The sequence below is a fragment of the Candoia aspera genome, chromosome 8, assembly GCF_035149785.1.
Source record: "Candoia aspera isolate rCanAsp1 chromosome 8, rCanAsp1.hap2, whole genome shotgun sequence".
NCBI classification, from domain to species: Eukaryota; Metazoa; Chordata; class Lepidosauria; order Squamata; family Boidae; genus Candoia; species Candoia aspera.
The window spans coordinates 13596219-13622628 of NC_086160.1; the positions used below are offsets into that span (position 1 = coordinate 13596219).

At 39.8% G+C, this 26410-nt stretch overlaps 1 protein-coding gene across 1 annotated transcript in view; it reads left to right on the plus strand.

Annotated features, from left to right (window-relative positions):
• The window catches only part of LIMCH1 (LIM and calponin homology domains 1), a 206689-nt gene that overhangs the window by 166251 nt on the left and 14028 nt on the right, over positions 1 to 26410 (plus strand). The window contains exons 14-28 of the mRNA XM_063309659.1: positions 1047 to 1301; positions 2057 to 2092; positions 6422 to 6551; positions 7368 to 7525; positions 8793 to 9204; positions 10221 to 10445; positions 12249 to 12318; positions 15917 to 16104; positions 17236 to 17341; positions 17793 to 17821; positions 18430 to 18513; positions 20736 to 20828; positions 22112 to 22216; positions 23839 to 23975; positions 25165 to 25274. Coding sequence (XP_063165729.1) covers positions 1047 to 1301; positions 2057 to 2092; positions 6422 to 6551; positions 7368 to 7525; positions 8793 to 9204; positions 10221 to 10445; positions 12249 to 12318; positions 15917 to 16104; positions 17236 to 17341; positions 17793 to 17821; positions 18430 to 18513; positions 20736 to 20828; positions 22112 to 22216; positions 23839 to 23975; positions 25165 to 25274 — 2138 coding nt within the window. The remainder of the gene's footprint in view (positions 1 to 1046; positions 1302 to 2056; positions 2093 to 6421; positions 6552 to 7367; positions 7526 to 8792; positions 9205 to 10220; positions 10446 to 12248; positions 12319 to 15916; positions 16105 to 17235; positions 17342 to 17792; positions 17822 to 18429; positions 18514 to 20735; positions 20829 to 22111; positions 22217 to 23838; positions 23976 to 25164; positions 25275 to 26410) is intronic.

Genomic DNA, 26410 nt, shown 5'->3' on the forward strand with positions numbered 1-26410 from the left:
ATACACAAAATAAATTTGAATAATTATGACTTGTACATAACAAAGGAAAGAGTGTCTGTTTTACCAACAGTAAAAAAGATGTGCACTGAATTGTTTTAAAAGATGTTTAATTATCCTGCCCATCTGAGGATATAAGCTCAAAGCATTGCATATTTTCCTCATTTTATTGTGTCAAGGAGGGAACAATTGCCCAAGGTCACTGAATGAGCTTTATGGTTGAGTGGGCTTTCAATCCAGCACTTGATCCATTGAAACATGCTGGATATCCAGGGTGAAAAGTTAGAGAATAATCTTCATCTTCTGGTGAGAGTAACATCTGTTGATTTAGCGTGTAAGAAAGAATTGGGATAAATTACAAAAGAGTTCCCCATTCCCGTTCTGAACTGCGTTGTGGATGGAAGTTCGACAGACTTTAAACTGGAGAGGAGATGCATTTGTCATCAACTAACTCAGTGGTGGTTGCCTACACCTTTGGCAACCTTCTACCTGTCAGTTACCAAGGATATAAATAAATTGTTCCAGTACAAACTACTGGAAACAATGCATTGTGCCATGGTGCAGGTTTGTTGTCGTCTGCTGAAGAGGGGAGAGGCGGCAGAGCGATGCTGATAGGGAAGATGAAGGTGCAGATGGAATCTGGTGATGCAGCAATTCTATGTTCCTTCTTGTTTCTGTCTTTGGATGTCACAAAGTCTTTTTTTTTTCTGTGCCACTTATGGTCCTGATAATACTGGGTGGCCACCCAGAATGTAGCCATCAAAAAAGTCTTCCTTTAATTAAAGCCAACATGCAATTTGTTGGTGCCAGCCTACTGTAAAAACCAATTCACAATCATCTCCAGTTAAACTTGATAGGCTTTGTTGTTCTGTCTGGGTGGTGAACAGAACTACAAATGCTGAAAAATACTGTGTTTTTCTTATTATAATGCATGCTCTGTGACACAATCTCAGTCCTTGGCTCCTGTATCAGTTTAAAGGGGTTGGAGAGGTGTGATTTAAGCATACATACTGTATCCTGCTGCAAACTAAAATCGACTCTTCTTTTAGCGTCATTGTGACAGATTCAGTAGGAGCTGAAAAGCATCTAAAGTTTTGTGCAGAAATCTCTCAAAGTCTTGCAGCGCAGCCTGAATACACACTGGAACACAGCAGACATAGTTTTGCAGATTTAGCACAAGAGGATGTGCCTTCTGTTGTTCATAAGAATATATCTGGCCTCAATTCAGTCCAGCCAGAGATGCAGGAACTTCTCAAAAGAAATAGTAAACAACTTCCATCACTAGAAGATGAACCTGTGCAAATGTGAGCTATTATCCAATTCAGACGCTGCATCCTAATTTATACTCACATATAAAGTGTGTTTAGATGTGTGCAGGCTGCCTGATATGTTTAATTGTATATTAACATGCATGTATGTTGGTACTATGCCTTTTTAATTAATAAAGCTATGTCGGTCACAGCAGTTGGGCTGTGTGAATGGTGGTCAAGGGAAATGGCTGATATTCTTGAGAAATTTGGTATAAATGTAAATGACTATGATTTTGTCTGGAGGTCTGAAATCTGACTTCTGCTCAATCACAGCTTATAAATGATATAATCTTTCAGAAATAGAACATGGTATTTTCACTTGCAGCATCCAAAGCATTACAGGGTAAAGTTTTTGGTCCCCTCCCCATGGACATTTAATTCTCACAATATAACATGTGTAGTAACTGCATGTGTGGCTCATCTCAACAGTTTTATTATTGCTCTTATTTTATCAGCTTTTATATTAGAAACTGCTTTCTGTCTTCACTTTACAGTGTGGCTTGCTAACAGGATAAGTCTGATTTTGAACATTTTTGTTAATTTTTTTTTTAATTAAATCACCGTTCTATGGAGCGACAGAATAAAATTTCTCATGTGTATTGTTCTGAAATGTTAATGCTCTTTCAGCTCTCCTGCCTTTTTGTAGTTTTATTTCAGATGAAAAACGATATTTTCACTGCAGTCAATACATTTTTATCCTTTCTTACCTTCCTGGCCCAGTATCTCTAATTTTATATTTGATTTTATAGATTCGGCTCCAGAACCCCTGTGTCTGATGACGCAGAGTAAGTTGTTGTGTGCTCTTTGGGATACTTTAAACAATTTAAGCTGCATGCTTTCCATACTTATTACTAATTTAAAATGCAGTTGATTCACCTTTATTCCTGTGCTTTCATTGTCCTTCTGCAGAGCTGGTGGAAATACATGTGCTTTGACGTAATCTGTCATGATATGTTCACTGTGGCATTAAAGTCATAACTTTTCAGAAAGCAGCAAAGCATGCAGTGGCTGGAAAAGCTAACCTTTGCTAATTCATGATGTGATTCTCATTTTAAGCTTTGTGGGGTCTGTGTTGATTAAAAAGAGCTAGAATTTTAACTGTGGAAGACTTGGATAACTGCAGGCTAGGTTGACAAGATTGTCAAACAGGAAGTCAAGGAGAGGAGATTACTAAGAATTGAGGGAATGAGTTTATGGATCCCGGCTGGTTGAAATTCAAAAGTTAAAACAATGAAAATCTTTAAATAATTCTTATTAAGGTGCAGGCTTCCAAGTGACTGCCATGAAGAGAGGTGGCATCTTCATTTTCTGTCATCCTTTTTCATAAAAGTCCATTCCCCCAAAGTGTTTTCTCTCTATACTAAGTACTAAAATGTACAGTATTGAGAAATTGCCTTTTCCCTCCCCTATGGTGATAAAAGCAATTTTTGGCTGGCAGTTAGAAATGATGGAAGAAAATTCTAAAAGACTGCTTTTTCTGCTATCATCAGTGTGATGTAGTTGAGGTGGTGGTTGTTTAAATGAAGGAGATAAATCATTTCTTTTGTCCATGAATTTTGTTTTTGTGGTTAATATCCAGAACAATACATTCAACATGGCCAGAGAACTAAGGTACCTCATAGCCTTAACATAAGGAGATACTGTCTGGTTTTCTTTTTGGAAAGGCCTCAGAACCTGTTATAAATCAGGCATGGAGTAGAGGTGGACAACATAATCTGACCAACCATCTCATCTTTCCTGATTCTTGGCCTTCTGATTATATATATATTTGATAAGATACAGTAGTACATTTTGCTGAATGTTTGTTCAGGCTCCCAGTTCTAACACCAGAAATTTTGACCGATACATTCTTCTGAGCAAAGAAGTTAAAAGCAAGAGTGAACATCCAATACTATAACGATGAGAATAATTTTTAAAAAGATTCTTATACTGGAAAATGCATATGCAAGTATAATACCATTTACGTCCTTTCTAGTAGAATAGTTGCCATCCAGACTTGTTAAGCAGCAAATCTATCTAAATGACTGTGGCAAATATCAATGCGGACTGGAGGCAGAAAAATGATGATCATCCTTTAGTCTGTCTCCAAAATATGTTTTAATTGAAACCATTCTTAATTTGGTTAATTGTTTCTCTTCTGATTTGGCACCATGTTTAATTAGAAGATGAAGGGACACATTTAATGCTGTCTTTGATACACCATATGTCTGCAAAATAACCTTCCAAACTTGTAATACTCATAATAGGTTATTCACAGATTTCTGGCAATTTTTCTTGAAATCCAGTGACTTTAGAGTCTACCATCTGACATAATGAATTGTAGTGTATATGGCTAAGAATTAAATGGAAATAAAAACTTTTCTTTAAAAATGGCAGAAATTATGGGTAATCTTTTAACATTTTAACTTCCAGACACAAAATGCTGTAGTATTTTTGGCCAAAACCAAATTTAGTATGGCAGACTAATTGGTGAGAGCAAGTACATAACCCGTTCCTTAGAAATTCTAGGGTGAAACTCTATGTTACTTAACCAATGCAAAATCGCAATCTTGTAGCTCTTCATTTCTTCCTACAGTGTTTAGTAAAAAAAGACGTGATGACAATACATCACACATTTTGTACAGCTAAAAGTTTGCTAGAAGAAGAGATACAGGAATTTTGGATTCTCCTATGATGTGCAATTCCACCCTTATTTATTTCTTAATGACTTTTTATATCCTATTTGCATGACTGTAATTGATACGTACCAGTATAGGTAAGTCTGTCACTACCGTATAGACTCATCAGTTGAATTCCTTACCCAATGACATGTGAGTTGTTCGGAAAAAAAACATTCCAATCTTTATTGAACATGGATAATTAATAGGTATTGATTTTTCAAGTGGGTTTTCATTATAGCTGGCTTTCTGTTTTCAACATTACGGGTATTTTTATTTAATAACATTTTTTAATAGAAAGAAGCAGTTAAGGATCTCAATATTAAATAGGTATCAACTGAAAGACCATTGGCTCTGATCTCAGACAGAACCTTCCTTACCAAAATATTTAATTCAATATACTCCATCTCTTGATATCATATTATTTCTCTACCCTTCCTTCCCTCCATCAATAGGCAGTAAGAACATACTGTAGGAAGGAAATGTTCTTCTAAATAATGCCAAAATACGGGTACTCAGAACCTCAGCCATAGCAGATGAGAGGTGGGAAATGGAGGCACCTTTTCAGCAGGACACCCATTTCCTTTTTGTCTTTTCTTTCTACCTTGAAGGAACAGTGACCGAAACAAAACAAAAACATGACCAAAAGGATGACAGTCTGCTCATCTACAGTTCAAGTAGCCTCAGAAGAATAGGCAGTAGGTACTTCTCCAAAAGGCAATAGTTTAGAAGAATGATTGGCAACCTGATCCACTCCAGATGTTCTGGACCAAGTCTCATCATCCCAGCCAACATGGTGACAAAAGGATTGTGTGGTGTATAGTCTAAAACATCTGGAGGGTGCTTCAGTGTTGCCGAATTTAAGATTAGAATCATGTCTGCAATTCCTTAACAACAAACTAGCAAACTATACTGAAATTCTGTAGTAAAATTATCTCTGCCCAGCATTTGATTTGTTTAACTAGAGCTGTTTCAGTTCATACACTGATTACAGATGAAAGTGATATGCTTATAAAATTAACCTGCATTTCTATCAAAAAAAGCAATCAGAAATTCTGTATATGTGTACCAGTCCTGAAAAACAATCAGCTGCATATGCTGTCTTTGAATTCTTGTATTCTGTGCCATCTTTGTGATACAGTATTTTATCTTGCCTAACATTCATAACCAGCCTCTTAGCTTCATCATGCCAGAGAAGTTGTCATAGAATAATTACTCATTGTTTTATTATGTATGAATGTGTCCCAATGTTCTTCGGGGTCTTATTCTTAACAAAATAACAAGAGCATAATTTCTGCATGTGCACTCAATAGAGATGGCTATCTCAGCTTACTTACTGCTGGCATTTTAACCTAAAATATGAGCTGCTATGTTCCTCTCAACTGTCTCTAAAGTGTCATCTCAAGTATTACAGAAATCAGAACTTGAGAGCCACATAATTCATGGCTAAAGTCTATAACGGTGTTTTCAAACTTTCTAGTTTGGGAGAATGCTGACCCCTTCATCCACTGAAGGCCGTTGTACTTCAGCTCTCTGAAATATATTCTGGGCTGGGAATGGGTTACCCTTTTGATCCTGAAGGCTGTATATGGTGCCTGTTGGTGGAACAGGGACACAAATGTACACAGGTCTTACCTATCAGTGCATTCTAGGCTGTGTGGTCAGTGCATGTGCAACACAAGCCAGTTCCATCAGATCTCACTGTCTCAGCTTGGATTATCATTCAAGACTTCTTACAGTATATCATAATGCACAAAGTCAGAACAGAAGTTTCTCTGTTCTTCTTCCCCCTTTTTATACCAGTTTCAGGAAGAATACCTCAATTTGTATTAGGACGTATGTTTTAATTCATTCAAACCTAGAAATTCTGGCTTAAAGTCAGTTTTTTATCAGGCAGCTAAGCCACACGAACTCAGAGTCTGAACTTAGTTGAACTAAGTTGCGTTCAACACTGTCTGCATGGTTCCAGGTTCTGCAAATCTGTAGAGGTGAAGACTTGATAGTGCCATTACTGAACTTCTAATTGAGGAGTTAGAAATTTACCAATAACCACAAGTCTTCCTTTCAATAAAGTTTGAAAATCACTGATACAGGTAATGTGGTTTTGATGTTTTTCAACAATAAAGAAGGGACAGTTGAGAAATTTAACACTGTTATCTATAGAGGATTGTGCTGAATTCATGCAATAATGTTGAGCTAAAGAGTAGCTTTGGACATGCTTCAGTTTGGCTTAAGTAGCCAACTTGCACGTGCGTTATTAGTATGGCTGCTTCTGAGCACTCCATATAAGGTTCCACCTAAAGAGGTTTCTAACTCTTAGATGTACATCCAAAGGCTTCTTAAGCTTTGTGACTTCAGAGCTTCCCATGGAAGCAGATGCATTTTGCTTTCCTCTAGCACCCTCCCGCGGCTGAAATGTTCAGTCTGCTGCTGATAAACAACCTCCTTTCCTTTCAGGAGTGTGAGCATGTTCGACATGAGATGCACAGATGAGGGTGCTGTGATGCAGCCTCACAGTAAAGCGCGCCATGAAAAGTTGCAAAGTATTCACAGCCAGCTAAAGGAAGATGAGGATCAGTGGCAAGATGTGAGTAGGGGTCTGTAGAGCTATTGCAGACAGAGCTAATTGCTGTTGCAGAGCTTTTGCAGACCACATTAAGTTACATTTTCTAACTGGGAATTGTAGGGGGGAGCTGTGTTAGTTTGTGGCAGCCAAGAATCAGAAAGAGTCTGGTCGCACCTTTTAAGACTGACACAATTTATTATAAGTCATTGGTTTCATGAGCTGCTGCTCAGTTCATCAGATATTTGACTTCTAGGGACTTCATGGCCATGAAGGAAACAGTGGGGAAATGGTTGTCCACTCCCTCTTCTGGGGTATTTTTTTTTTAATTTGCCAATCTGGCCTACAGGCCTGGAACCTTTGTAGTCTCCCACTCAAATAATGGCCAGCTCTGACTCTATTTAGCTTTTTGAGATCATCCGTGATCCACAAGATGCTGCCACCTATAGCTATGCTTTTCTAAGATACTTTTCTCCTAAGTGGTGGCACATCATATTGGAGCAGATGCTTGGGGGGGCCATGGATGCCACTGCTATAGACTAGTGGAACTAAAGTCCATCCTGTCTGCCTTCTGCAAAACAGTTTGGACCCTTGGTACCACTGCACAAATGCAAACATTGGAGAATCATCCTGTTATCTCCTCCCTTATTTTTCTTTCCCATATAAAATTTACACCAAAGAAGTAGTGGTGGTGCCCCTGTCCTAACTACCTTTAGGTAAGCCTATTGATATTTGAGGGTCAAGGAGCCAAGTATGACTGCCTCATAGCATCGGCCCTCAATAAAAGCATAATGCTTGGATGTTTCGTCTCCCCTGCCTCCGCCCTGTGATTTTATGTAGGATTTAGCCAAGTGGAAAAATCGTCGTCGGAGTGCTTCACAGGACTTGCTGAAAAAAGAAGCTGAGAGGAAGAAGATGGAGCTGCTACTCACTGGAGCTGAGGGAAGCAGTGAGAGAAGGAAGAGCATCAAGACATACCGAGAGATTGTGGAAGAGAAGTAGGTGGCCTTAAGGAAGCAAAGGCTGGTTGCGGAAAGCACGCCAGATCATGATGTGGGTTTGGTTGAGTGTTGAGTGAACAACCACCACCATGGCTAAAGAAATCACAGTCCAACCATGTTTGCCTTATGGCCAAACCATCATTACACATGATGGTTCTCTGTTTGTAAAATGCATTATTACCCCATGCTGCTTGGAATATAAAACAGGCAAAGGTACAAAATCTGGTTCCCTTCTGTTTTTAAGCAGGATTTCTCTAGCCCAGCTCCATATTAGGATGAGCTGCAAAGAGAAGGTTGCTTAAAGCTGCCAGATACAATGAGGAAAAGGATGGATTTAGTATCTCTCTCCCCTGTGTAAGCAATACCTAAAGGCAATTCCTTAAACCAAGTGCATCTTTCCCTGGAGTCCTGTAGCCACATCATCCCAGGCATCTGATTTAAGGAAGTGCCATCTGGCGCAATGTGGCCCCACACACTCTGAAGCTTTGGCCTTCAAATCCAAAGCAGTGCACAACCAACCATCTCCATCTGTACCATTTGGTCAAAACGATCAGCAAGATTTTACCATATTTCATGTAAAAGTTAAATTAAGTTAAGGTAGGCATATGCAGGAATGATTCCAGTTCAGGTCCTTCTATTGTCAGCCCTTCGTGGTGGACCAGACTAGGAAACCAATGCCATGGAGGTCAATACTACCTTACTGTAAGCTATAGCAACAGAATCTTGGAGGTCTGAATGAGCTTCCCCCCTCCTTCCCTTTATCTTCATGAGAACTAGGGAGGGGCCTGCTGAGATGATTACTCACACTACCTTCTTGCTCTGGACTCAGACCTCTTTTATCTGACAGTTGCCTTGGTAGTGGCTCTTCCTCCTGTCCCTCAAGGCCATTCCCTTCGCCCTCTACATATACAGAGTCATCAGAACAATTTGACAAAACTTCTTCTAGATTGTACAACCGCTAGCTGCAACTGTGCATGTGCATTTGTGGAACATCAGGGCTGAATGCTTGAATTATCTTCCAAGGAAGAAATAGTACAAGCACATCAGAAGAAAGTATTCAGCCTGATCTTCTGCTCCATGTAGTTTTCCATAGGCACAGCACTTGCTATGACTTTAAATAAAAGTAATGGCCCCTAGAGCTGCAGGAGGGTGTTGTTGCTTTGCTACTGCAGATGAGATACGAGTCAGGCTTGCTTCCATCTATACGGTTGCCCAGTTGTGCTCCAGAGGTATCATTCTGCAATCTTGTTTCTGTTACACTCAGAGAGAAGCGTGAGAGAGAGTTGCATGAAGCCTACAAGAACGCCAGGTCTCAGGAAGAGGCAGATAGTATCCTCCAACATTACATTGAGAGGTTCACCATTAGCGAAGCTGTCCTTGAACACTTGGAGATGCCAAAACTTCTGGAGAGAAGCCATTCTGTTGAGCCAAGCTCATCCTCCCCATCTAAGGACTCCAATCCCCTCCGATATTTACGGCAGCAGTCGCTCCCAGTCCCAAAATTTACTGCCAAGTTGGAAGCAACCATTGCCCCCACCATCAGTGGATCAGAAGCCAGCATTTCCACCAGCTGCCCCTCATCAAGCAGACCTTCAATTTCCAAGGCTGTGCCTCTGGTGACTCCCAAGCCTTACTCCCAGCCTAAAAATACACAGGAGATTTTAAGAAACTTCAAGGTAGGTTAAGATATGGGGAAAAAAAGGTAAGTTGGTGCAGAGAAAGGAACAGTTTTGACAGTTTTAAATATCTTGCTGCAACAAATTGATTAAGTCTTCTAAGTTAAAAAGCACCCTGGTTGATTGGGCAGCTGTTTTTGTTTTAAATGAAATATTTTTTCAAGTCATATCTATCTCTTTGATTGGTATCATATCTATCCACTACAATATTTTTGGTCTTGGACCATCTCTAAAATCTCTTGGCTGCCAAAGAGAAGTCTTTTTGTATGACCAGCAGTAGGAATGGCTTCTTCCAAGACACTGCTGGGAAGGTGATTTTGTCAGAATAAAATCCTTTGTTTAAAAGGATACAAAATAAATTTAATTTATTTAATTTTGTTGTAGGATTGATTGATTGGGCAGCATCACTGAGTGCAGATTTTAATGCCTAAATCAGTGGAAGAGAATTTATAATCCTGCTGATGAAGAACTGCAATTCTTAATATCCCTGGCCATGAGCCGTATTACCTGGGTCTGATGAAAGTTGGCATCCAACAACTGGAGACCTCAGATTTGGTGGATATAAGTAACAAGAATGGTCTCTAGCCTGAGAAAGTTAAACTTCAGAAGTGGGGGGTGGAGGTGGGAGAGAAGTGGTCTCCCAAGTGGGGGAGATGGGCGGTAATAAAAATATGATAATAAAATAAATAAGTAAAAACTGGATCTAGGATCACCGATCATGCCAAACTTGAATGTAGTTTGCCTGATTTTAGTGTAGGCAATGTGCAACTCCAGCCATTTTGATTTGCAAACCATGCTTTGTGGCGTAGCACATTGTATGAACCCAAGCAGAGGCAACAATAATTGCATATGAAGAAATAGAATTAGGCATATATATAGACAAATAATTTTGTAGTGCTAATATTGAGAGGAGTCCTGATAACTCCGAAACACCACATTTCATTTTCTTTGTTAATAGAACTAATACAAGATTGCCTCAGATCCTTAATCAATGTGTTTTGTGTTTTAAAATGCAGGTCGATGGAAAAATCACCATAAATGGAGAAGCTACCAATGGAGTGGAAGAGCAGCAAGAGAAAGAATGCACAGCCTTTGTATTTTCACCTTCCCCCAGCCTTTCACTGAAGTCTGACCACGTGGTAGAATTGCATGGTGGCTCCATGGAGGGAAACCCAAATTCCAGTCATACTGAGGTGGTTCGGAAGAGCTTAATCGAACACAGTGTGCACAGAGAGCAAGTTGTAAGGATCAAACACTTGGATTAGCAGGAGGAGGGTGGGGAAATGGGGTCTGCAAGTGCCTATATATTATATTATATTATATTATATTATATTATATTATATTATATTATATTATATTATATTATATTATATTATATTATATTTATGATATGATATATGATATGATATTATATTATATTATATATAAGTGCCTATATATATATAGGCACTTGCAGACCCCTTATATATATATATATATTGTCTGTAGCTTAGTTCTGTTGTTGTACTCTGTTGCCACAATCATTGATTGTGGAAGAAGAAGTGGAGGTAGATCCAGTAAATTAAAAGATAACAACAGAAAAGCCTTGGATTTTTTTTAATTAGACTTGTTGAAACGGCAATACAATGAAGTTAGATCTGCAGAAATCAGGGCAGCAAGACTTAAGTATTTGGAATCGTAATTGTTCTCTACTTTTTCAGGCCTGTAACCAGCAGCACCTAACCAAAATTGACTGAGCTGGTTAGGGGGGTTGCTGGTTAATACTTGGGTAGGAGAATACCAGAAAATCCTACCACTATAGACTATACTGGGAAATCTCCAAAGGCCCCAGAAGGAGGAAGGAGCAAATCATTTTTATACTGTTGCTGAGAAAACTATGTGGACCTGTCTGTGAGGGCACCAGATGAGCTTGGTTCCAAGGAGATCTTCCCTTTGTTTTTCAAGGCTCTTCTTGGCCTCCTTATTCTGGAGGAAAAACAATTGATTACAGCACAGTCCACAGGATTTGGTCAAGAGTATCAAGAGGGTGCTATATGCAACAGTGTTATCAAAGCTCTCTTTTTTTATGCATGTTGCAAGAGGCAGAGTTCAACTGTACCATCATGGCCATTATCTTGACTTTTCTTATCATATCCTGCAGATACCACTGAAATATTACAATTTTTTTTTTTACCTCTATCCTAAAAAGCTAACTTTCTGCCTTGTTCCAGAATAACCCTGAATTTGGCTTAAAGGAAACTTCCATAACAGTCTTGGAGCTTTGACCTGGACAGAACCTGGATGTGTGGACTTCAACTCCCAGAATTCCCTAGCCAGCCATGCTGGCTGAAGAATTCTGGGAATTGAAGTCCACACATCTTAAACTTGGCAAGGTTGAGAAACACTGGTTTAACATAATACAAAATCTCCATTGGTGTTTTGCTCTGTGACATGTTCTGTTGTAGGTCATCACTGTAAATCACCAAAGGAATTTTACTGCAATTAGGTAATAATCTCTTTAAGCTCAAGATTATTGACTTAATAGACGCATCCCTGCAGTTTTCTCAGCAGCAGTATGGAAAGGGTTTAGCACTGCCTTCTTCTGGGGTGTGTTCTTGATTTCCAAGTGTAACCTACAATTGTGTGGAGTGGGTGATCTCCCATCCAAGTACTAAGCAGGCCTGACTTATCTCCAGCATCCAGACGAGGTAAGTCAGCTGCTGCCACCTACTGCAAATGCTTGATCCAGTGGTGAGTTTAATGCCAGAATGGAAATCAGCATGTGTAGCCAGGGAAACAGAAACAAGTTGTCTTGGATGTGATATATTTTCTACTTTTATACCCATTTAGCTTAACAAAGAAACTTTTTAAAACATTTGCTGTGGTCTTAATTTACCACGAACAGTGTTTTTTTTTAAAGAAGTGCTATAACAGCCAAGTTACTGAATCCTGAAAGCATATTCAAACCATGAGGAGTCATTTATTTGTGGCAGTATATAAATACAATAAACAAATTACTATTTCTTTGGCTTCTGCTTTAACTATCAGTTAAATGTTTTCTGCAGGGCTCCTTCACCGAAGAAGCTGAACCAGCCAGCTATAAAGATAAAATGGATTCTGAAGAAACATTTCTGGGTAGGCTCTTTCAAACAGGCATTTTTAAAGAACATCAAGCGACCCTGTATTTTCATTTCAGCTCGCAGGTAGGGGATGCAGAATCCCAGATTCTGTGATCTGTCTTCCTGGGATCAGGCTGGAATCCCTAAAGGTAAAGTCCAGCTGGCATCCTGCAGTGTCATATCCAAGAAGCTGTCTTGGAACAATGTGGAAGTGATTTGCCATCGACTTTTCCTGGATGTGTTTTCCATGCTGGTATTTCATGGAGGTCTCTCATGCAATTATTAGGGACGCGGTGGCGCTGCGGGTTAAACCGCTGAGCTGTCGATCGGAAGGTCGGCGGTTCGAAACCGCGCGGCGGGGTGAGCTCCCGTTGCTAGTCCCAGCTCCTGCTCACCTAGCAGTTCGAAAACATGCAAAATGTGAGTAGATCAATAGGTACCGCTTCGGCGGGAAGGTAACGGCGTTCCGTGTCGTCATGCTGGCCACATGACCCGGAAGTGTCTATGACAACGCCGGCTCCAAGGCTTAGAAACGGAGATGAGCACCGCCCCCTAGAGTCGGACTCGACTGGACTTTACGTCAAGGGAAACCTTTACCTTTACCTAAGCCCAAACAAGGCTGGGACATTCTCCTATCTGCTCAGGCTGTCCTGAACTTACTTTTCAGTCATGCCAAGGAAATTAAAGAAATACTTTTCTCCAGATCAAATAGAAGAAGTACTAGTGGTTAGTAGGAATAGGAGTACTTTATTACAGTTATGGAGCAGCTTGAAAAACCAAAAGAAGAAAAAGAAAAATTGGGAGCCAGTAAGTAAAAACCACAGTAAAACCCATTCAAGCAAGAACACACACAGCAAATAAATAGTGGCACTTAGAGCAGGGTTCCTCAACCTTGGCAACTCTAAGCTGTGCGGACTTTAACTCCCAGAATTCCCCAGCCAGCAAAGCTTTGCTGGCTAGGGAATTCTGGGAGTTAAAGTCCGCACAGCTTAGAGTTGCCAAGGTTGAGGAACCCTGACTTAGAGTATGATTTCTAAAGCTTACACCAATAGATACTGTAAATTGGTTGGAGAACAAGGGGGAAGTCAGAAATTAAATATTTCTCTGTATTGTTTTTTTGGGGGGGGGGTTCCCTCTTTTTTCTTTTCTTTTTCTTCTATTTTGAATAATTTCAGGTAGTCCTCACTTAACGACAATAATTGGGACTGGAATTTCCATTGTTAAGCAATGCAGGTGTAAAGCATGATGTCACATGACTGCATCACTTAGTGACACTAGTCCTGGCAGTCCCCAGTTACCATCATTAAGCGAATTACTGCGGGTCATTAAGTGAGGACTTCACATGACCACAACTTCCAGCTTTCTGCAGCTTCCCCATTGTCTTTGCTTATGGGAAGTGGCAGGGAAGGTTGCAAATCGTGACCACGTGACCACGGGATGCTGCAACAGTAGGAAATCCAGGCCAGTTGCCAAGCGCCTGGAACTTGATTACGTGACCACAAGCGTGCTGCAACAGCAAGAACTTCAAGGACTGGCCTGCAAAGCACCGTTGCAAGTTCAAATACTTGCTGAATGAGGACCACTTGCATAAATAATAATATAGTGGAGATTTTGCTATTAAGCTCAAAAATTCACACACACACACAAACACATTTAATATGAAATGTACTTTGCTTGGTATCTCTTATTAATGTTATATTGAGCATTAATTGTATAACCTCAGTAATTTGTCTTTCTATAGATACCATCTTTTTTTGGAAATATATCTCTGTTTTAAATAAAAAGAAAAGGAAGAGAAAAACCACAGTAAAACTCATTAATTATAATACTGGAGTGGTCAAAATATAAGGTATTTTACAAGTAGTAAAACAAAACTGAACTGCATTAAAGAAATAAAATTACAGATAATTTTACTGTAATCAGATAATGGATCCAGGTGATCTATTTACCTATCTATTTCTATCTGGAAATCAATCTGGATGGGGCATTATTAGCTGCAGCCAGGCATCTTTATGATAACAGTATAACAAAATGTGGGTTAATGTTTCAGGAGCTCCTTCTCCACAGAAACAAAATCTTTGTTCCAGTGGGAGGCCCCAGAATTTTCCCTCAAGAACAGCTGTTGGGAGGTCATTAAATCTTGCCAGGACTAGGGATTTCTGAATTTGGGAGCTGTTATTTGGCTTAAATATCTCGCTGGTTCTAGATAAATTATACCAAGAAAAGGTGTCTCTGCTGGTTTCATAATAGATAAATAAATAAGCTGAGAAACATTCAGATACAATGGCAAAGAAATCCAAATGAATTATTAGCTGCTTTAGATATTAATTGTGGATATCACTAAATTAAGGAAGTATAGTCAATAGAATGTACTTAATTAATTACATGATTCAATATGTAATTATTTTCTTACGAATTAATAATATTGAAGAAAAAGCATGCCCTCTTATTTTTACATTTTGCAGTTATTAACTCAGTAGTTAACTCAGCCTGGGTGGCTAGATGCAGGAAAGCCATGCAGAAGAACCATTTGCTCCTTATGTGAGAGCAGGTGGACTACCTTTTCTTAATTGGTGCTGATGATGTGCAGTTTCTGAAATTAGTTACTGAAAGTTGAAGGTTGATGAAAGCAGTGGCAAATCCCTCCTGAACTGATGCCGTGAAAACTGTACGAATCTGTGCATGGAGTCACAAATGATTGAGAATGATTTGAGAGCCTTTTCTGTGTGGAAATAATCTAACATTTTATATCAATTAATAATTAATATTTGGGGCAACTGTACGTAATCAGTGAAATGATATTGTAGAGCGAATGGGAAATGGCCTTGAAGGGCAGAAGGAAGAGTGATACCCAGCCAATGGTCAGATAAAAATGGCTTGGGACAGTTCCAGGAAAGTGGTTTAAGGAAATATTTATTTATCTATCTGTCTATCTATCTGATTTGTCCCCGCCCATCTCCTCCCGTCGGGGAACTCTGGGCAGTTTACAACAATCGATTAAAAACAATAACCATAAAACACAGAGAATAAAATACAACAATAAATAATATAAATAAAGGTAAAAATAAAGAATCCAGATGGTGAAGAATCTAAAACAGTCCAAGTGTGGGAGGAGTGGTCTACAACAGCCATCCCCATGTAGATCTATTCCCCTCTCCACCCCAAGCGAGGTGGCAGAGCCAGGTCTTCAGACTCCGCGAAAGGCCAGGAATGATGGGGCCAATCTCACCTCCGGGGGCAGCATGTTCCACATATATCAGATAGGCCCCTCCCCAGTTTGCACAAAGATAAAGTGAGGGAAGGGGAAGTACAGTCAGACTTGCAAGATTCTGTTCCTCTACCTCTTACTATAACAGTAGTCCTAACCTATATGGCACTGTTTTCTTAGTCTAGTCTACCTTGTTGGTTGACATGTATTAAGTGTTGCACTAAAAGTTGCAGCCCTGTGTATCTGTGTTAGCATCTGCTGTTGCAGCTGTCTAGAAAAATGTGAATATAACCCACATTGACTTATTTGTCTTCTTTAGATCAAACTATGAAACAATGTGGATTTACTTTTTTTTTTCTCAAAATGCAAGGTTTAATTTTTATCTTTTTTTTTTTTTATGGATTAGCTCCAGACCACACAGAATCTAGCACAATGTTTTCCTGTGCCAACCCTGTGGTGGCCAATGTGGAAATATCTTCCCTTGGCAATCATTCCAACGAGACAGAATCAAATAATGAGCTGAATTCAACTCACGAGCCAAAACAACCTGAAAGAGGAGAACAGAATGGTGCAGAAGCCTTGGTTGACCAGAAGGTAATCTAAAATGTGTATCTGAGAATGAAGTGAAATGTTATCCTTCCCAAAGGGAGGTGTGGATTTTTTGGATCAATAGAATAAATATTTTTTATGTGAGGTATCTTCAGTCTTGACAAACAGTTGGACAGGAAGAAAGTTGATGCAAGAGTAGAAGGCAATAAAGACAATTTATAGTGAGTGGTATCCAATATAAAGTGGGTTTGTTTTTCAAGGCACTCATTATATCCTGCTCATAAACAATCACATTCAGAAGAGCTGTTTTGCCTTTGAGTTTTTAAGATCAAGTTTCTTTCACTTCGATCTTCCCTTTTGGGTAGTAGAAGCAAAGAGTGACTCCTTTAACAAATACATAAGTCAACCTACAGAGCACTTACTGGGACGCGGTGGTGCTGCGGGTTAAACTGCTGAGCTGCTGCGCTTGCCGATCGGAAGGTCGGCCGTTCGAATCCGCGTGACAGGGTGAGCTCCCGTCGCTAGTCCCAGCTCCTGCCAACCTAGCAGTTCGAAAACATGCAAATGTGAGTAGATTAATAGGTACTGCTTCGGCGGGCAAGTAACGGCGTTCCGTTTAGTCATGCCGGCCACATGACCACGGAAGTGTCTACGGACAAACGCCGGCTCTTCGGCTTTGAAACGGAGATGAGCACTGCCCCCTAGAGTCGGACACGACTGGACTTAATGCCAAGGGAAACCTTTACCTTTACCTACAGAGCACTTAATCCAGACCGAGAAGCTGCTTTTCTAATCCTCAGTCCATACAGTGAATATTTTTGAAATGACTGAAAATGAAAATGCCAGTCTATTCTGTGGGAGACAGCCATGGAGACGGCCTTGAGGGAAATATTCAGAAGCCATTACAGAAACAAAAACAGCAGAAGCATTCCTAAATCCTGGATAAGGAGATAGTATTAGGAAGACGCTGCAGGTGGCTTCTCCCTGACTCACTGGGTTATAAAGAGGAGGGGGAGGACAGACACAGTCAGGTTTGCAAAATTCAGTTAATATAGCCTATCTCAATAAAGCTTAGTTCTAGTTTTCTGTTTCTTGGTCTGGACAACCTCAAAATTGTACTGATAGTTGTGCTGTTTTGTTGATTGTGCTGATGATGTTCTTTACAAATTGGTCCAGGCAGATAACTTGGCGGCTCCAAAACAAGGTGGAGACCTAATCTTTTCTCTTCTGAAGAAGCTCCCAGAGACAAGCCAAGGCGTTTTGCAGGAGACTCCCCTACAAGGTAAAAAATGTAGATTTCATAGCTAGGAATAAACAAATCAGTCATTTTTGGGTTTTTTCCCCCCAAACAATCCTGAAAACCAATACATTATGTCATGTTTGCCAGTGCCAGCATCCATTAGTGGCATCTGCTGAAGCCCAAACACCACCAAATGGAGCAGGGCTGAACCTCCCATAGTACCTGTCCTGTTCTTGCTCCTTTCTGTTGCTGTTGTCCTCTTCAAGCAGGCAAACAATGAAAAATAGAGCAGATGAGACTTTACTGATGTTGTTAGACAAGGCTTATTTTTAACCATGAATATGATTGTCTCGTACTTCCAAATGGTTAGTTCTTTTGGAAACCCTTTGAGGATTACAGAGAGAGATGTGAAACCATAAAAATAAGCAAAATAAGCACACCTGCTGAACTTGACACTTTCGAAAGTTTAATTTCAGTTTTTCTTTTTCTGCAGCCACCACTGATAACAGCGACGCATCAAACGTAAGTTGTCTTTATTTGAGTTTGGGAACGTTCTTAAGCTGCTCAGGGTCTAATGAGCAGCATTTGAAAGTTTTTACTGACAGGTTTTTAAGTAATTTATTTTTTATCGGTGTAATGTGTCCTTCATATATTCTTGCTCCAATGTTAATACCTCTTCCGAAGGAGATACTTAGTGAGTGGAGGGTGGTAGGACTCTCCCAACAATGTAAGTTGGATTGTTTGTCCCTAAATTTTCCTGAATTTGGGAACTTCGAATAACTCTTAGGGTAAATGCAAGTTTTGGAATTATTTAAAGTTTAGTATGATGTATTTTTAACAACCTTTGTAGGCAAATGTTAAGAAAATTGATCCTGATCTCATTCTAGCTAGATGTTACAATGTTTAGCATCACAGCTTATATTCAGGCAATTTAGTAGGGACTGGATAATCATTAGGGTTCTCCTTACTACAGCTACACCTACAAAATGTGATGGTCCAGGAGAAGGGTCAGCCAAGAAAGTGCTTGCAACCCTACCTGCAGATGAATTGGAAGGATTTGGGGTAAAACATGCAGGGGACCTTTATTACTGTACTTGCTTCTAACGGTACATTTGATCAACTTATTTAAGCGTTTGAGTTGCTGGTCCTGGGATCCGGAAGAAGAGCGTAAGCGCCAGGAACGGTGGCAGCAGGAGCAGGAGCGTTTACTTCAGGTAGACCCATTTTTTAGTTACTTCTCACATTTTATTTCGTTCTTCCAAGAAGCTCAAGGTTATGTATAGGAGGTTATCTCTGTTTCTGTTCACAGTGAGATTTCTAATCTAGCATAAAGATATTTAAAAAAATATGTATGAAGCTAACCAAAGGTGATCGATAGAATTAAATTATAAACATACTTTTTGGTTAGTTTCTGATCCAGGAATTAATTTGGCCAAGTGTAAAATCAATAGATTGCTTTATCTACAGCTATCCAGCACCTACATGACTGTGCAAATGGAACATATTTAAAAGCTTTTTTCTGGTCAATAGCTTGCCGAAAAGAAAATGGGAAACGATGAAGTATTTTAAAGAATGAACATTGCAGTGTTTGGAAGTACAGTAACTGTGCCATGAATAAACATTACCTCCTTTGATTGGAAGAAAATGGTGCTTAGTCAGAAAATAACGTCACTTCAGAACAACCTTTCCAACCTAGTCCTTTCAGATGTGCTTCAGTTCCCATAATTTCCAGCCAACATGTCTGGAGGTTGGGAAATATTGTTGTAGAACAACTGACTGTTAAGCTTGCCCGAATCCTTTCTGTTTATATTCATTGTCTGTTAGTCTCATGAGAAGGGAGGGAGGGAGGGAGGGAGGGAGGGAGGACAGAAAGATTTGGTGCCTTCAAGACTGACTTGACTCTTGGCAACTACGTGGGAAAGTCCCTGCAGTTCTCTTGGCAACATTTTCAGAAGTGATGTGCCATGGCTTTAGGGCTGAAAGAGAGTGACTGGCCCAAGATCATCCAGCTGGCTTTGTGCCCAAGGCAGGACTAGAACTTACAGTCTTCTGGTTTCTAGCCTGGTGCATTTAATCACTACACCAAAATGGCTTTTTTTTTTTACTGGTAGCATTTTATCCTAATTATTAGGATAAAATTAGCAGTTTATCCTAATTACTGGAACTAATGTATGTTAGATGTTAGAATACTTTATTGGCCAAGTATGATTAAACATACAAGGAATTTGACTTTGGTGGAAGAGCTCTCAACATATCTACACAACATCAATAATAATAATAATAATAATAATAATAATAATAATAAACAATAATAAAGCAACAATGTTATTTACTAAAACCATACAATCAAGAAAGAAAAAAAATTGAAGGAAATAACACTACAGCTATCAACCAACACACACTCATATTTAAAAGGAGAATTTATGGACAGCATACTGCATCTGCTGTCCAACATATGTTCACATTTAACAGAGCATTACTGGTCACATCTTAGCAGTCATGTCTTACCATGCATTGTCAATCATTATATCGTGCTACATTAATTAGGAGTTCAACAGAGCAATGGCACGAGGGGAAAAACTGTTTTGATGTCTAGATGTTTCGACATACGGTACTCTGTAGTGCCGTCCTGATGGTAGAAGTTGAAACAGTTTATGTCCAGGATGCGACAGGTCTGCAGATATATGTATGAAGCTCAGTTAAATTCAGATGGACTTACAACAAAATGACAGTGCAAATCCTCAGTATCTAAATATTGTTTACCTTCCTACATTCCTCCTTCCTCACATGCTTGCTTGCTTGCTGCTTTATGGCTGAGAATGTTGTTGTTGACACAGATATGATACAGTTCACCCTGGTGGTTCCCAAACATTCAGATGGGATGTTTGCCCCCACCTTCCCCAGCACTTATAAGCAGCAGTTGGAACACTGAATCTTCCATGTGCTTGTTTTCAGAAGCGATAGGTGCCAAGTCCTGGTTCAAACAGGATACTCACTGAAAGAGTTTGGGATGCTAATACTCCTCCTATTCCTTTAAAAGAAAACAATTCCTCTTCCATGTGGGTGTTGGATTTAAGGGGGGAAAAAACCTCAATTAGTTTGCTTTCAATTTGCATCTGCTCAAGAAGGAGTTGCTGGGGAAAAGGTTAGATTTATTCCTCCTGGTGTTTGGTGACCCCAGTCCAAATTCTAACTGTAGTAGGAGAGTACATCGTTTATGTACTGTCTGGATTAATCCTGCTGAATTAGACCATGTAATCTAATGCTATAAATAAATAATAATTTGATCTAATGCTCTGGGTTTTTTCCCCTAACAAAAAAGAATGTTTCAAAAGAAATCTTTGCTAGGAGCTCTTCTGCAGATCCAGCTGAGAAGCCAATTCCTCCCCTTGTGTCACGATTCCTGCTTAACCACTTGTATTGCAACTCTCTCTAGGAAAGGTATCAGAAAGAGCAGGAGAAGTTGAAAAAAGAATGGGAAAAGGCACAAAAAGAAGTTGAAGAGGAGGAGCGTAAATACTATGAAGAGGTATGAAGGCAGGGGTGTGATTGTGGAGAGGCGGTGATGTGCCTTGGGCTAAATAGGCGCCATATCTAGTTGGTTTTCTTTCAGCTCAATAAGCCATTATTTGAACAAAAAAATTGGCACACGTACAGCCCCTTCATTCAGCCCTTTGCACAAGTGAGCCAGCCAACCAAGAAGTTTCCCACTTTCTCCCATTTCATACAATCTCCCTCACCAAACTAAAAGAACTAGTACAGCTTTAGAACAACATTGTTGAAATTGACTAGTGCATTTCTGGAAGCCTAATAAAATTTACTATAAAAAAATAGAAATGAAATTGACTAGTGCAGTGTTTCTCAACCTTGGCAAGTTTAAGTTGGGTGGATTTCAACTCCCAGAATTCTCCTGCTGGCTGGGGAATTCTGGGAGTTGAAGTCCACTCATCTTAAACTCACCAAGGTTGAGAAACACTGGACTAGTGCTTTGGCTTATTCCAGTCTATATTTCTCATAGGGCTGTGCAAACTTTGAAAACAATTTGAAAGAAGTGTTTTGGCCCTAGTGCAAGCGTGGCACCTCCCTGCTATTCATTAAAACAGCCGAACATTTCTTTAGGCTGCTGTGCAAGCCTGAAAAAAAGATGTGGGTGCTTTAATGAGTCAGGTCATGAAATTGCGTATAATTCTTAGATCAGCAGCGTCCTTTTTTTTTTTTAGCCTTGTGAGAAGTCTGAAAATGGGCATGCTGCTTCATTGAATAAGTGAGAGGCATTGTGCTTGTGTAAGATATGAAGTAATTCTTCTGAATCAGTTCCACAGTGTGCACAGGCATATGTTCCTGGACAAAACAAAAAATTAAAGCGAATGGAAGAGTTTGTAATTTATCTGTCCCTACCATGAAGGGGATGCATGCATAGCACAGAAGGTTTATTCATCTCTTGGTTTATTAAATCAAATTATGATCATACAGATTACGAAAAGGCAATTGTGAAGATAGCATAGCTTGGAAATTGAACCTAGGCAGCTAGAAGGGTCACATCGGCAGCAGGCAAGATAGATCACCAAAAAAAGAACTAGGAACTCTATACAACTCTATACAACATCACAACTTTTCCTTCTTACTCCTCCTTCCTTTTGTAATTTTATTCCCAAAAGTATTTTAATTTTTCTCCCCCTTTTTTTTCAACCTATGTTGTAGAAGGCTGTCAGAACACATTTGAATTATGTAGTCTTTGTTTATAAGGCTAGCTTTGTCTTTCACTTTCAAAGGACTCTTAATGTATGGCTTTGACAATCCGCTCTTCTTTAGGAACGCAAGATCATTGAAGATACCGTGGTCCCATTCATGCTTGCTTCGAACTCTGCAGAGCCCTTGTCTACATCGTCTTCTGTGACCGATGGAAACAGGACAATGGTGTGTTTGCTAGTAGAATCTGAGGCTGAAAATGGAGATGGCAAAAAATATGCTTTTAAGGCCAAACTATAGAATATAAAGCTATTTTTAACCTAGTCTTTAAGAAAAATTAAACAATATTCTGCTTCTTGTCAAAAACAGGATTTAATTAAAATTCTACCTGGTTGTTTCCAAAAATTATTTTCTGATGGAATCTTTTCAATGATTTTTCCAGTTCTTCCAGTGTCACAAACCTTCCCTAAGTTCTGGAATTGGTTTTTGGGAAGTGCAGGAGAATTGGGACCTCTGTTTGAACTCTGGATCCAATCTCTCGCCTTGCATTAAAGAACTCAGTTGTTGGCTGATTTAGACTTCACATCGCTTTAAAGGGTTGGTTAATTAATAAGATGGTAGCTGAGGCTGAATTCATAGGTAGATCAGATACCAAATCATGGTTTTAAAGGCTTAGCTCTTGTTGCAGGATGGGAGAAGCCCATAGAGTGGAAGACTGCAGATCTCAAACCTCCTGATCTCAGCCCTCTGAGGTGGACCAGATCAGGAAACCGACTGCACAGGAAGACTGGAACTATACTTTATTGAGATAAGCTAAAGTCCAGTGTTCCTCAACCATGCCAAGTTTAAGATGGGTGGACTTGAACTCCCAAAATTCCCCAGCCAGCTGTGCAGAGAAAATGAATACCAGAGACAGTGACAAAAATTAAAAATAATGCATCATTCCCAGCTGGGCTTTTTAACTATTTCTTAGGATGCCCTAATGCCTAAAGCTAAACCCCCCTCCTTGCTTTCTTTGAGTTTTTCCAACTTTCTGTAGGAAAAGGCCTTTCTTTTCATCAGGGCTCAAGAAGATGCTATTTCCCTCCTTTTCTTAGCCTCAATACCCAGGTGCTGCCTTTGTTTGCCAAAGGATCGAAATTGTCCTAACAACCAGGAAACACACTGAGACAAGGAACTGGTCTCTAATATTTATTGCTAGTACTTAACAGGAATCCTAACAAACTGAAGAAGCGTGGGGAAAACCCAGACATATGACCCCCAAGGGTTAAGGCGGTCCTGATCTGTGTCTCTTTGAATGGCTGAACAATTCATCAGTGCTACGCATGCGCTTGACAGTCTGGATGGGAGCCCCCTGCTCGCCATCCTTACTCATGACAGAAATTTTCTCAGTAGCAGAAATGGGGGGAATCTGTTCCTTATCACAGGACGCCAGAATGGTGAAACATCATTTGTTATGCCACAAAGCAAGCTCTGTTCTTTCATACTTGCTTTGCAGTGTTGTATATAAGTACATAAGCAGTGGAGTTTCTGGTGACGTTGCAACACACGTTTCATCGCTTGCCCCCACCCATGTGGCTTTAGCCCAATATTCCAGTTGATGAACCAGAACCAGAAATTGTAATATGAAGTAGCTTTCCAAACAGTGGTTGGTGAGTGCCCAAGGCTGTGTTGTGGTTGTTTCTATTAATGCATTGGAAAGTCAAACTATGTTCTAATGTAAGGCAAGACTGAACTTATTTTGCCTTTGATCTTCCATGCGATTAGAAAGTCTTCAAGAATAAACCTGTTTCTTGTAAAACGTTCTGGATAAGACAAGATCTGTGTCCGTAAAATCTCTTTTTTCGTAGAATGTAGCAGATATGAGTAACTCTGAAGAGGATAATAAGCAAAACGAAGATACAAAACTGAAGGCGTTATTTTGTGAACAAGATGGCACGTCCTTTTCAAAAAATAAGGAATGTGAACCACAAGAGGAGAACGTGAGGTGCGTAAAAGAAAATAATATTTCATAAGGAACGTATTTGAGAAAAATGTATGAGCAAAGAACAGCCACCAGAAGAGATACAGACATTTGGTTTAGGATAAAATGGAGAAACGCAGAAACAAGAAGTATAAGATATTTGTGTTTCCAGTTCCTCTAGCATCATTGGGGAGGCAAGTTCAGACAATCATCCTCATCCTCAGCTGCTTGTTGACCTTTGTGTATGAACCAGCTGCCCCAGATTGGATATCAAGTTAATATAAATTTCCTCTGAGAAGCAGCCGTAATAGCAAAAGCAGTTCACTACATCATCTGTGAATTCTTGTTTGGACTTCTGCATTTCAGCATTAGTCCTCTGCTATTATAAATTTCTCTCTTCATTTTCTAAAGACACTGCCAGATACCTGTTTTCCAGAGTTTCTAGTGATTTTTAGCATTCTGGCATTTTTGGCGTGAATATGTGGTTTTCGGGGACGCGGTGGCGCTGCGGGTCAAACCGCTGAGCTGTCGATCGGAAGGTCGGCGGTTCGAAACCGCGCAGCGGGGTGAGCTCCCGTTGCTCGTCCCAGCTCCTGCTCACCTAGCAGTTCGAAAACATGCAAATGTGAGTAGATCAATAGGTACCGCTTCGGCGGGAAGGTAACGGCGTTCCGAGTCGTCATGCTGGCCACGTGACTCGGAAGTGTCTACGGACAACGCCGGCTCTAACGGCTTAGAAACGGAGATGAGCACCGCCCCCTAGAGTCGGACACGACTGGACTTTACGTCAAGGGAAACCTTTACCTTTACCTATGTGGTTTTAGGGATAGACAAATATTTCTGTATTCACCAAAGAAACCAGCCATTTGGACGCTGCAATTATTGCTATTTTTCCTGTCCTTATCTCCCATTTAGAGCAGCAGGAATCTAATACTCCACTTGCTATTAAAAATTATTTCAGTCATTAATTGTCTGTGGGGTGTAGGCCTATCTTATAGGCCAGGTCTGTAAACTGCTATTAACTGAATTATCAAAATAGGCTGCCAGTTCCCACCTACCATGCTCAGCTTTGGTAGCACTGAAGCTGCCTCAGATACCTGCCGGTTGCAACTTTGGCAAAATTAAGATAAATCTGAAAATGTCATGATGAAAGACAGGGCCATTGATTCTTGTTTTCCACCTTGCTTTGTAAAATGCCTTTTCTGTTTTTCAGCACTGTGAATAAGGAAGAATATCTAGAAACCGTGAGTTGGAGACCAAAGGAGCAAGATCTCACACCTGAAGGCAGATCGCCCAGCAAGATGTCTTTGCCGCTATGTCCAGGTATGTGGTGGCTTTATGTCTTTGTTTTAGAAAAACTTGCAAAAATCAAAATGTGATTGACTTTTTAATTGCTTGCCTTGCTTTCTCCTCACTGATATTATATATACCTGGTTACAATGAGAAGAAATGCAGTTACTGTGAACTCTTGTACCAAAGTGAACCTATTTTTATAGCTTTAAAATGCATACTAAAATTGAAATGTCAAAGGTAAATTAAATATCTGAAACATATTTTAGGTTGAAACCCAGCCTTGGTTTGCTACTTTTCATTACTATTTGTACCTCCGACTCTTATGACGGATTTGAAAGGCTTGCGCTACAGAGCTTTGGTTAGTTTTTAAAGTGCTGATGGAGTTGACTGTTATTATGGTGGTGGTACTTCTGTTAATCACTGATCTTCAATAAAACAATATGGGTGACATCCAACCCTTTGGAATACGTTGATTTGCGGAGCATTTCTAGCTCTATGAATAAGTTTTTCTTCCAAGTTCTCTGCCACAGATGTTTTCAAGATCAGTACTGCATATGGAATATAAAGGTTTTGATTCAATGTTATCTAGACATTACAAAATCTCAACCAGCATTTTAAAAGCATCCCATAGTTCAGGGGCTTTTCAAAAGTTAATGTAAAGTTATATGATCCCAAATAATTTAACTAGCAGATGAGGTCCTCTTTGTCGTCCCTCCAGATGTACAGTATCTCTTTCCTACGTTGGATTGTTGGCATTCTTTCCATGCACACTTTCCTGCATCACTTCACCTTCTACTAAGGCATTGCTGTAGTCTTGCAAGGAGACAGGTTCTGCCTAGATAAATGTATAAAAACTGTTCATAAATAATTGCGTGTCATGATTTTACAGTGTTTTCATAATTACTACCCTCCTCCGCCTCTGAATGATTTCACAGACATCCTTAATATAGGATCAGTTTCTCATATACTGCATTTGTTCACAAGTAAGATGACCCTAAATTTGAGATAACCCAACCCCAAAAGAAAGAGAAGATAGCCTGACACATTGTCCAGCTTCTTGTCAACCAAGGGTTATTAACTCTAACTTCAACCTACCTGAAGTTTTCCCATCTCTCCCCAAACAAGTGTATATGTGTGACATATTTCTATACTGTGCATATATATGT